We start from the raw sequence: 12824 nt of genomic DNA, 5'->3' as shown, positions 1-12824 counted from the left end.
ACCTTGACCTAGCAACCAGCAGAGGTGGCCTGAGGACAGCGAGTCACGGGGCCGGGCGAGCGCGCATCACGGCGGCCCGCCACGCGCCCCACACGGCACTGGGCCCAGTGGGCTCCTCCCTCGTCCGCGCGAGGCGCTGTGGGTGTGAGGGCGGGGTAGCCCCCCCAGAAGCCCTCTGGATCCAGGCAGGATCCATTTGAGAGCCCCACCCGGGCAGCCCCATTCACAGCGCCAGGGCTGCCCGGCAGTTGCCCGTGTAGCTTCCACGCAGAACTGGGGGTGGGTGAGCGTTTTAATCGCATTGGGTTTCTCCTACGTCCCTAACACGCCCCGCTTCCCCCTTGGAAAAGCGCCTTGTTTTGACTCGCCTTCCCTTTTAAGTCAGGCACATCTTCGGGCGCCCTATTCTGCGCCCAAGGGAAAGAGGGCCCCATTCTCCCCAGATGGCGGCCCCGGCCGGTGAACGTGGGGCTCTGCGCGCCGGTAGCTTAGAAGGCCCCAAAGATGGCGATGCTGGCGGAGCGTGAGTAGCCGGGCTGCGGAGGGGGTTAGAGCCGGCAAGTCGGGTGAAGGGAGAAACCATTATGTGTCTGGGAAGGGGGAGCTATCACGGTTTACGCAGGAGGGGTGCGGGGGGAAACCAAAAGCGATGAGTCGGTGGAAGACACCACCAGGGATGTTGGGGGGGGGGAAGGGGAGCGTGTCCCTGATGAAAGGGTGGACTCGATGGAAGGAGCTATTCTGAGGGGTAGGGAGATACCACTGTTCGGGGGGTGGGGGCGCCCCGCCAGGCTGCGTTATGTCTCCTCTGGAACCCTGGCTCCTTGCCCCGCCCAGGGCGCCTGGGGGCCCTGGCGCAGCGGTGGGGAGGCTGGGAGGGGCCCCTGGGTGCTACCAAAGCGATGGGTGGGGGAGGGAGGGAGGAACGAACCTGCCTAGTTCCAGGCATTGGGGGAGCGAGTGGGGAGGTGCCTGGACCTCTTGGGGCCCCTATGGGGGTCCTGCCTGCTGGGCCCCTCTGTGGGCCTTTGGGCAGGGTGAGCACTGGGCCCCAGCCCCTCTGTGGGCAGGGGCGCTGGGCGGGGCCCCAAGCTGTGTTGTTGGGCCCCCATGAGGTTGTTTCCCACACCAGCGTCCCTTCTCTCCCCCTCTACTGCCCCCACTAAAAGAGCCACCTGTCAGAGGGGAAAACGCTTCTCATCATGGCCTGTGGTGCGTGCTCTGACACTGCACTGTGGTGTGAGCACGCACATGGACGCAGTGGTGAAACACAGCCGTCTCTGGCGAGGAAGGGTGGCAACTGTGTAACGGTTCACAGCAATTTAGGACAGGAAATGAACGCTGCCTTATACCCAGTGATGGCGAGAGGGATTTTCTGTAGTTGGAACAAAACTTCATAGTATCTAAGTGAGAGAGTACCCTGACTGTATGAAGATTTATACATATGTATAAAGACAAGAACATACTTGAAATAACCCTGCTGAACTCAACGAGATTTGTGCTTAATGTTAAACATTAGTATTATAGCACTTTTGCATAAGGAGGGCATTCGTTCTTGTGTGAGAGGCTTTTTTTAATTGAGTGTGAGGTTATCTGTTACCACAAATTGATTATTTAATGCCGCTGGATGATGGAATCAAGTTCAAGGTCTCAGTACTTATCTTCAAAGCACTCAAGGGCATGGGCCCAGGATACGGAGAAGATCAACTAAAGTTCCAAGATGAAGACTGTGATCAGCAACTTTGGTCTTCTGCTGCAATGGAAATCTCAAAGGCTATGTCTATATGTGTCTTTCAGAGGTATTCCCCTCTCCCCCCCAAAAAAACCCAAAAGTTTTGCTGCAACAAGTGCCAGTCCTGCTGACGATACAAACGCCAGTCATTGGAGGTAGAAGTATTTTGTTGGCAGGAGAGCCGACAAACAGCATCTATACTGCATAACTTTTAGCGGCATGGGTGTGGCGATACAGACATGTCACTAAAAGCTGTGTAGTGTAGACATCGCCTAAGAGAGAGGCTCATCTCTGCAGGAGACAGAACTTTCTTGAGGGCTGGTCCAAGACAGGAATGAACTCCCCCAGGAACAAAGGATCATCACAGTCCTTTCTACCTTCCTCTTCCAAGGAGCGATGGTCTAAAGCTGCAGTGGGGGAGGTCTAGGTTGGATATTAGGAAAAATCATTTCACTAAGAGGATGGTGAAGCATTGGAATGGGTTACCTAGGGAGGTGGTGGAATCTCCATCTTCGAGGTTTTTAAGGCCCAGCTTGACAAAGCCTGGCTGGGCTGATTTAGTTGGGGTTGGCCCTGCTTTGAGCAGGGGATTGGACTAGATGACCTCCTAATGTCTCTTCCAACCCTGATCTTCTATGATTCAAAGTGCAAAATGTATTTCTCTGAATCTCCCTTCTCTAACATATATAGCAGTGTGTGTATCAGAAATATATAACACCTAAAACTAAACATTTCATTGTGTACTCTCATCCCCTGGGGAGAGGATGAAAGAACAAACACATGACAGATGTTAGTCACAATCATAGATACAATCATAGCATTGCATAATGTGCCATTCAGAAGTGCTTAGATACTAAGTTGATGAGGATACTATAAGAAACTGTTGATAAATTGTATAGCCATTTGCTTGACCACACTTCAGTTGGTTATGAAATATATTCAAGAGACTAGCCAGCATGTATTGGTTAACAGAATATATAAAATAGTTTTTAATGCCCTTAGATGGTTATTGAAAGTTTAATTATTTATTGGGACACTCAAAGCTTTTGAATTCTTTTTTTCTTTTAATGTCAAATATAAATAATATGTTTCTGCAGGACTGGGGCCAGAATATGTAATGAAATTTAAGATTTTTTTTTTTTTAATTTGAGAGACATACCTCTGAGTTGATTTGAATAAAGCTATACACAGAGAGCACAATTACATGTAAGTCCCCATCAGCATAGTTATTCAGAATTGTGCAGTATCCAATGTACAATAATTAAAAATTTAGTGCTGTGTTAACGTTTATCCTTGCATGTGCAGGAAAGCACTGAAATACTTCTTTAAAGAATAAATCTAATTACGTAGGGTTTGCCAGAGCTCTGTATGTGTGACTAGCTTGTGGTAATTGTGAAGGCAGATTAGGCACATGCATTTTTGTGTGTGCAGTTCTGGACAAGTTCAATCACTGTATTATCAATATTTAGTCCAAAAGAGAGGAGGAGAACTATTTCTTATCCATGCACATAGCTAAAACTCTTGTCCAAGCTCTCATTCTCTTGGTTCTCAATTACTGCAACATCCTTCTCTCTGGACTTGACAAAAGCAATCTTGCCATGCTTTTATCTATTCAAAATGCTGCTGTAAAGATCATTTTCCTAGCCTGTTGTTTCAAGCATGGCACACCTCTTTGCATCCCTCCACTGGCTCCCCCTCCTCCTACCTGTCATCTCTCATATCAAGATGTCAGCTCTTGCATCCTGTCAGCTCATGATGCTGTCCTCCCTCACCCACTTATTACATTTTCAAACTAAGATCTTTTGCTTTCTCACAGGATGCCCCTCACGCTCGGCAGGTGCTTCCCATAACAATTGAAAAGCCATCTCGTTCTCCTTTTTCAAAACCCTCCTCAAAACTCTCCTGTACCATGATGCGTAAAAAAAATTTGACAATGGTCAGGGTGCTGATGTGCAGAGTATACCACCTATCATACGGTACAATATTGTCATGTTGTTTCCTTGTACTGCCCTGTCAGTCTGTAGCCATCTGTTGTCTCCTGCCTACTTAGATTGTAAGCTCTTTGTGGCAGGGACTGTTTTGGCTTGTACAGCACCTAGCACAACAAGGTCTGGTCCATGACTGGAGCTCCTAGGTATTATGGTAATTCAAAAAGAATAATCTAAAACAAGAGACTATAGATGGGAGGGCAAGGAAAGGATGCCTAGAACATCTGTAGATGGTTTTTAGCCATCTCCTAGTGCAGTTTAGCAGCTGGAGACAAGGAGAAGAGCCAGTAGCACATCACCAACTAGCTCTCTGCCCATAATTATTGAGTGCTCCATGGACCACAGTTTCAGAACTTCTAGTTCCGCTTCACATCCAGGGCTGCAGTTGGGCAAAAAGTGTGCAGGAACTGATCCATTGCAAACAGCATGGAGCGGGAGTTAGTGGAATAGCAAAAGGTGTCTGAGTGAATGAAGTTTTTCTCCACTGGATGGTGCTGCTTACCCAGGATATCAGTAGTACCTCTATAATGTAATTCTCCAGGGGCAGTTTGGTACAGCGGACTAGTGTTGGAACTGAATCACTTTTAGCTTGCAGGATGATAGGTAGTTTACTTCTTCGTTTTGGAAAGATTACAGTGAACAGACATCTCTAACAAAGAGAATTGTTCTTTCCAAATCTCATTTGGAGGAGAAGAGATGGCTGCAGCACAGAGGTTGGAGTTCTGGCTTTGCCACACGTTTCTTGTTGATTTTAACTAAGTCACTTCACTTCTCTGTTCTTGAGTTTCCTGATCTGCGAAATAGGACTAACACATCTGTCTGTCTTAGGGAAATGTGAAGATTAATACCCTGTCTGGAAAGTGATTTGAGATCCTGCAATTGAAGGTGCTAGGAAAGGAAAAAGTATTACCAATTTCAACTTTGAGAAACTACTCTACTAAGTCTTGTAACCAGGGGTCTCTGGGGAGGATGAACTGAAAAGCATCTTAGATATATGTGGCAGCTTTACAGCTGGGTAAGATGTATCAAATTTAATTCCCCGGGTTTTGTTAAGCCACTATCCTGAGTAATAGTTACAATAGACAGAAAATGAGGGTTCTTCAGATGTTATAGCTGGTAGGAAGTGCTGAAGAAGTGGGATTATAGTGATTTAAGGAAGGTGAAAGGAGAGCAATGAAGAAGAGAATTCAGGCTAAAGGGGTAGAGGAAAAGGGACCATGTAAGGCATGGAATTAGAAAGGAGACATTAGTGTACTTGAAACCTTCGTGTGTGTGTGACTGTGTCCTCTTAAATTGATCCTTGTGTGCTGCACTGGTTGACTTTGAAATGAACAACCTTCTGTGGCTTAAAGGGACAGTGGCCAAGATTTTCAAATGTTGTGAGATTCAGTGTTTGGTTGCTCAGTTTGATTTTCAGAGGACTGGTGATCATGATTTTTTGAAATCAGTTTTCTTTGAGGTGTGTTGAGTTGGTTGCCCAAAATCACTAGTCAGCTTTGTAAATCTTGGCCAACATCCACATAACTCCTTTTGGCTGAGATTTTCAAATTAGCCTAAGGAGGTTAAGTGCCCAGTTCCTGTTGAAGATTTGTGGGAGTATTGGGCACTTGGCATATTTTAGGCCCTTTTGATCATCCCGACCACTTTGTGTTTATATATAAACACAAACAATCCCTATGTTATTGGTATGACTATAGATTATCAGCACTAACAGAGCTCTAGACTTTTCTCCCTGTATGCTCTATTCACTTCTTGAATTTTTACTCAGCTTGGATAATGAAAACAGGCTGGTCAGTTTCACTTATGAAAAAGCATACCGAAAGTCATATAGAGATCTCTCTGGAAACTGTACAGTTTTCCAGAGAATGAGATCCTTTCTATTGGTATTTAACCATCTGATGGAATTTGGGGGTATTCCATCAGCAGGGTATAATTTCCTCTTAAATCCAATAGGACTTTTCTTGAGGGTGGTTTTTCTGTACAGCGCAGTTACTAGTGCTTCTAATGCTGCTGGGGAACGTTAAAGTTAATGTTAAACACAATTTTGTAACTTTTTTCATCACTGTGTTTTGTGATTTTTTTTTTTTTTTTTGAAGTCGGAGTGGGTTTTTATTAGAAGAAACAGAACAGGGGCTGAAACCAAATTGTGTTCCTGTAATCTTGTTCCAATTTTCCAAAGGTGCATTTAGAGGACTGATGGTCTTGTAGTTAAAGCATGGAATTGTGACTCAGGGGAATTGGGTTCAATTCCTGGCTCAGCCACAGAATTTTTATGATCTTGAGCAAGCCATTTATCTCTCTATGCCTCCATATGTAAAATGAGGGTAGCAATACTTCCTTTTTCTGTTTAGGCCAGGAGTGGGCACACTTTTTGGCCCAAGGGCCACATCTGGGTATGGCAATTGTATGGCGGGCCATGAATGCTCACAAAATTGGGGATTGGGTATGGGAGGGGGTGAGAGCTCTGGGGTGGGGCTGGGGATGAGGGGTTTAGGGTGCAGCAGGGAGCTCCGGACTGGGACCAAGGGGTTTGGAGGGCAGGAGCGGGATCAGGGCTGGGGCAGGGCGTTGGCATGTGGGAGGGGGTCAGAGGTGCAGGTTCTGGGTGGCGCTTACCTCAAGCACCTCCCAGAAGCAGCAGCAGAATGTCCCGCCTCTGGCTCCTACGCGGAGGCGCAGCCAGGCAGCTCTGCGCGCTGCCTCGCCTTCAGGCGCCGTTCCTGCCAGTGGGGGCTGTGGAGGCAGTGTGCAGAGCCCCTTGGCTGCCCCTACGTGTAGGAGCCAGAGGTGGGAGGACATGCCGCTGCTTCCAGGAGCCGCACGGAGCAGGGCAAGCCCCCGACCCCGCTCCCCGGCTGGAGCGCCAGAGTGGGGCAAGCCCTGGACCCTGGTCCCCGGTGGGAGCTCGAGGACTGGATTAAAATGTCTGACAGGCCGGATGCAGCCCCCAAGCCGTAGTTTGCCCACCCCTGGTTTAGGCCCTGATCCTGCAAACAGTTATGCACATGTTTAATTTTGTTATGCTAACTTTACTTTACTTCGTTGATTTCAATGGAACTACTAACGGTAGTAAAGTTAAGGATATGCATAATTGTTTGTAGGATTGTAAGCTCTTCAAAGCAGAGGATCTTTCTTACTGTGTCTGATCACAATGTGGCCTTGATCCTCATTTTGAGACTCTAGTTGGTGTAACTGTAATACAAATAATAATGTCATCTGAGTTCTCAGATAAATTAACCATTCTCTGTGCAGACCTTGAAAGCTTTCATCACATTGGTGCTTGTTCTGTACTCGTTTGAATAAGTAGACATCTGTGACTGGTTATGTTTAATTTTTTTTTATTAAAGCAGTGGTTAGATCCACTATAACCTAACATTCAGGGAGGAAAGATGGTCCAGTGATTAGGGCACCACCCTAGAACTTGGGAGACCTGCATTCGAGTCCCTGCTCTGCCACAGACTTCCTGTGTGACCTTGGGCAAGTCTCTTAGTCTCTATGTGCTTCAATTCCCTGTTACAATGGGGCTAATAGCACTTCCCTACTTCACAGAAGTGTTATGAAGAGAAATACATTGAAGATTGAGAGGCTCAGATACTGTGGTATTAGGACTGTATAAGTACCATACATAGTCTGTTATAGATTCTGTTTGGAGGGAAAATAATGTCTTGACTTTTTTTTAATTGCATTATCAGCTTCTGTAATATTAAATAGAGCATAATTTATTCCCCCCCCCCCACTATAGCCCGTAAAAAGCAGAAGTGGTCTGTGGATCCTAGAAACAGCGCCTGGAGTAAAGATGAATCCAAATTTGGCCAGAAGATGTTGGAAAAAATGGGATGGTCCAAAGGAAAGGTATGGTCTGAAGGGAAGTAAGTGGTCTTGCAGAAAAGCAAACTCTCAGCTATTCCAGAATTTGAAATACTGAGAGAGATCTGGATACAGGAATTACAGGCAGCTCTTAGGCCTAGAGCAGGGGTCGGCAACCTGCGGCACACGTGCCAAAGGCGGCACGCAAGCTGATTTTTAGTGGCACTCTCCTGCCAGCCAGGGTCCCGGCAACTGGCCCCGCTCAGCCCGCTGCCGGCCTGGATGGATGGACCCCGGCTGGCAGGGGCCAGTGGCCAGGACCCCAGGCCGGCGACGGGGACCCCAGGCCGGCAGCAGAATGAGCGGGGCCGGCGGCCAGGACCCCAGACCGGCAGTGCGTGCAGCAGACAGAACCCCAGACTGGCAGCGCGATGAGCCGCTCAGCCCGCTGCCGGTCTGGGGTTTCGTCCGTCAGCCCCTGACAGCTGGGGTCCTGGCTGCCGGCACCACTCAGCCCACTGCCAGTCTGAGGTTCCATCGGGGGGCTCTGTAAATGTAAAATTTATTACTGGCATGCGAAACCTTAAATTAATGAAGACTTGGCAAACTTCTCAAAGGTTGCCGACCCCTGGCCTAGAGTTTATAGGGCTATATCCTTTTTATTAGGTACTTTACTGTTACCCCCCTTCTTGCTGACTTCTGGATCTCTCCTGCTGTCCTGTTTCCTTTTTTCCTTTTCTGCTCTCTTTGATAAGGAGATGGGTGACCCCAATTCAGAACTGCAGGAGCTACAGATGTGCCTCCCAAATTCTGACAGCTGCCTGGGGTGTAAGATAGAGCAGCTTCAGGAGCTGCTTTAACTTTTGGCAACTTTTAATGGCCCCTTATGATCTGCTCTTCCACCCAGAATAGCCAGAGTGTAGCATCAAGCCACATCTCTTCCCACCCCAGCATGCTCCTATGGTGGAGAGCTGTGGATGGAGGCCTGTGATCTTAGGATGACAGATATATTCCCTGTTGGCCAATAAAGACATCTCTGCTGCCTCTTTAGAGTGGCTCAGCTTCTATAGAAACTCCACAGAGCCCAGAATTGAGGCCTGTGTCTCTTCAGCATTTCCAGGTGCTAGTTACCTGACTAAACACAAAAGAGAATGGTCTTCATTGTTTTTTAAAGGCATCTTTCATCTCTGGTATTTCTCTTCCACCATTTAATTAAGAATAATAGTTGTGGCTTTCTTGAGTTTAGGAGACTCCCAGAACTTACGGTGAAAGAGAAGAGGTACTCCTGAGTGTCTCACAATAACTGTGTTGACTTGGGAAAGTTGCTTAAAGAAAAGGTAGCCTAAATAGGTTTTTAACTGGCTCTAATTTTGCATTTAGTTGCTGGAGCAGAATTTCATATACAAACAGCGAAAGGTAGGGCCTGATCCCAAACCCATGGACATCAATGAGTCCATTGGCTTCGGTAGGTTTTCTAACTGTGATTGATTAACTTCTTGATTTGAAAGCAAAAATACGCATTTATTAGTGCTTTTAATGTACTGTGAAAATAAGTATGAAAGCCATAGGATTTTAAAACTGAGATTGAAAGGATGCTGTCAAACATTCTGCTCACACTGGATAAAATCATGCTGGCAACAACCAAACACAACTGTTGCCTTAACTAAAGTGGACAGAGATTTTTTCCTAAGTGTCCTAAAACCATGCTATAGGCCCTGCCTACACTGGAATTACAGCTGAAGTCGGGAGGATCTGTTACAACACAGTCCCAATAGATGGGGCAGTAGACCTGGTATGTGATAGTGAGAGGAATCTGGCTAGCATCATTTTTAAAACAAAATTCACTGTCTGCTGGGCCCCTGCTAGCAACAGTCATGTTTAAATATGGGTTATTGCTGCATAAAACAGGTTTTCAACCATAGGCCTCATCTACACTATTCCCAAATACTGTGATGTGGCCCACCAGTGTTCTTATGTGACTTCTCCTTATTTGTGTGGCTAGGAAAAAATAAATAGGGTAGAGAATGAGGTCTTGTCTTTGATAGGTACCTTGGCTAAAACATGGTAAGCTAGCATGGGCTTAGCATGTTTGGTTTTCCTGCCACCTGGGCAAGAAAAATACATATTGGGCCCCAAACATATTTTCTTACTGAATTTAAATACTGTTAGTTTGTAGTAGGGACAAAGCCAAGATCTGAAGTCCAAACTTGCCCCAACACTCTTCATGAACAAGCAAAGAAAATGGGTCCTGCTGAGTTCCACTTTGGGTCAATTACATTTTTATTTGCCTCAATCTAACCTCTCTCCGCAAGTTCAGTTGGGTGTGTTGTTCTTTGTTTCCTGCTGGCAGTTTTTTAAGTGCAACAATTACATCTTCCACCCCTGAGGTGGATGTATTTCCGTGGTGAGAGAAGCATTCCCAATGTGTGCTCTCTCTTTCTATGTTCAAAGTTTTAAAGCACTGCAGGATCACCTGGAAATGTAAGGTGCTGTCCAGATTAATCATGAACAACTCAGTGATGATTATTTGTTTCAGAGTAGCGGCCGTGTTAGTCTGTATTCGCAAAAAGAAAAGGAGTACTTGTGGCACCTTAGAGACTAACCAATTTATTTGAGCATAAGCTTTCGATGAAGTGAGCTGTAGCTCACGAAAGCTTATGCTCAGGTAAATTGGTTAGTGTCTAAGGTGCCACAAGTACTCCTTTTCAGTGATATTACTGCTTTGGTGTTTTGAGGGGCACATAAACAATAAGTTAAAAATACACAAATTCTCTGTGTTGCTTATAGCATTTGACTGAATTAAATTGTAGACAAGAAAATAAATAATAATATAAGTTGTCTTGTTTGTATTTCAAAAACAAATGGACTTTCTATATGATACCTATATTTATCTTTAATGTCACTCCTGAAAAACGCTTACAATTTGCCTTATGTTCTCATTAGGGTCTTGGGGTTCAGGAACAAGGGAGCACAGAGCACATCAAGGTTCAAGTGAAAAACAACACACTTGGTTTAGGAGCAGCCATAAATTATGAGGTGAGTACTAGTTAGCGTTACTGCCAACACAGGTAAGAATGTGTTGATTGTTGACAGCCCCTTTATGTAATGGGAAGTGAGTGAAATCTATCATCAAGTTTGTATGGTGTCAGGGTAATGATGAACATCTCACAGAAGAGAGAAACCAGCTTAAATGCAGCATTGGTACAGTTATGTCCTGTTGGGGTTTTTTGGGAGGATGTTGGAGTGGGGAGGCTGTGGTGAATAATGGGGAGTAGGCGGCTCAGAGATGCCACTTCCCACAGACAACTGAAATGTTTGTTTACTGGTAGATATCCCTTTGTCTCCATTTACTAGACCTGGTTTCATGCCTTCCTGTCATTCTGCTCCCTATTCCTGGAACAGTCCCTATTTCCCGTTGGCAGTCATGGGTTTGCACAGAATGTGGGATCGAGCCCTAAAGGCGCTGTCTGAGTCAACATCTGAACTGACTTTGTGTGTTCTCATCTTTTGTGCTGCAGGAAAATTATGTTAGCATTTCCTGCCTGTAGCTGAAAACAACTTGCCCAGACTGGGGCATGACAGAGCCAACAACAACTCAGTATTGTTTGAAGACTTTCAAACGCAACTCGTAGGCACTTGGAGCGAACTTAACAAGCTGTAGTTAGTGTTTCTACCCATGAAACTTTAGGGATTGCTAGTTACTCTTTGGTGTGTAGAACCAGAGGATGTACAGTGGGACTCTGATAGACCTTTTGATGGGATCTTTTGCCTCTTATTTGCTTGGGTGCTATTTACAGGACAACTGGATTGCTCATCAAGATGACTTCAACCAACTTCTGGCTGAACTGAATAATTGCCATGGGCAAGGTGAATCAGGTATGTTAATACTTTGCTATATTGGAAGTTTCGCTGAGAATTTCCTTTATTTTTCATTTCTTAAAAGGCAAATTAAGGCCCGGTCCTGTGGGCTGGTAATACTTCTTGCATGATGCTCATCCCCCTTCAACTCTCATTAAAATGAATGGGAACAGAGGGCTCACTGCCACACAGAACCAAGATGTTAAGTTTGATGAGGATGTGTATGAATTACATTTAAATTCCATAGATGGTAATGGGCTTTGAATCAGGCCCTTGTTAGGGCTCTTCAAAAGAAAAGGCAGACGGCTGTGTTCCCTTTATCCGGTGAGATATGCAGAAGCAGCAGCTGTCCACTGAAAAACAGCCTGAGGCAGTTCAAAGGCTTGTGACACAAACATTCTCCAAAAAAAGAAAAGGAGGACTTGTGGCACCTTAGAGACTAAGAAATTTATTTGAGCATAAGCTTTCATGAGCTACAGCTCACTTCATTGATGAAGTGAGCTGTAGCTCATGAAAGCTTATGCTCAAATAGATTTGTTAGTCTCTAAGGTGCCACAAGTCCTCCTATTCTTTTTGCGGATACAGACTAACACGGCTGCTACTCTGAAACATTCTCCATTGCCACATTTTACCTCCTCAGCCTCATTGATGAAGGATTGTGTCTGGGTTTTTACCTAGTGGCAGTTTCTTCAGCGCTTCACTTTTCCTGCCCTTGAGAAACTACTGTTTGCATGAGCTGGGGTCAAAACCTACCTCCTCTTTAAATACTGTGATTTAGTTGGGCAAAAGGGCAGGACATGCAGAAGCAGGAAACTTGTCAAAAATTTCCGAAAGAGCTAAATCTCTCAGTGTCAGAAAGTACTTGGGCCTGGTCTATGCACATGCTGGTTTAAATAATAGGAACAAACTAAACTGATATAAGTGAGGTGTAAAACCGTGCAAGCATCCACATAGTGCTGCATAAGTTTAACTAACTCCATCTAACATCATGCCTTTACTTAAACTGGGTCAATTTTTATGTGCCGACAGGCCCTTGGGCTGCAGGTCTGCAACCGTTAGCTCTCTGGTGGAGCCCCATTAGAGTCAGCGGGGTTCTGCCTGGGTGCAACATCTGGCCACAAATTATCAGTGGCAGTATGTTGGCCTTAGTGAGTTTATTCAGCATATTCAGAGCAAACTGTAGTTGCTAATGAGTTAATCCTAAAAATGACGGCAAGAGTGTGGAGTTATTTTTGGAGTTACGAGGAAGATTAAAATCAGTTTTTACGGTGGAGAAACTACAACCTCCCCTTAATAAGCCGCACACCTACAGGGCTGCAACTGGAATCCCGGTCCTTAAGCTCTAAGGGACAGATTTTTAAAGGTACACCTCTACCCCGATGTAACGCGAGCCGATATAACACAAATTCAGATATAACACGGTAAAGCAGCGCTCCGGG

At 45.6% G+C, this 12824-nt stretch overlaps 1 protein-coding gene across 1 annotated transcript in view; it reads left to right on the top strand.

The window, feature by feature from the left end:
- Nucleotides 1-432: 432 nt before the first annotated feature.
- Nucleotides 433-12824, top strand: part of PINX1 (PIN2 (TERF1) interacting telomerase inhibitor 1) — an 80451-nt gene continuing 68059 nt past the window's right edge. The window contains exons 1-4 of the mRNA XM_077812367.1: nucleotides 433-523; nucleotides 7463-7572; nucleotides 10471-10563; nucleotides 11325-11403. Of these exons, the coding sequence (XP_077668493.1) occupies nucleotides 505-523; nucleotides 7463-7572; nucleotides 10471-10563; nucleotides 11325-11403 (301 nt within the window). The 5' untranslated portion in view covers nucleotides 433-504. The remainder of the gene's footprint in view (nucleotides 524-7462; nucleotides 7573-10470; nucleotides 10564-11324; nucleotides 11404-12824) is intronic.

Source organism: Eretmochelys imbricata, chromosome 3 (genome assembly GCF_965152235.1).
Source record: "Eretmochelys imbricata isolate rEreImb1 chromosome 3, rEreImb1.hap1, whole genome shotgun sequence".
NCBI lineage: Eukaryota > Metazoa > Chordata > Testudines > Cheloniidae > Eretmochelys > Eretmochelys imbricata.
This window is presented reverse-complemented; position numbering and strand designations above follow the sequence as displayed.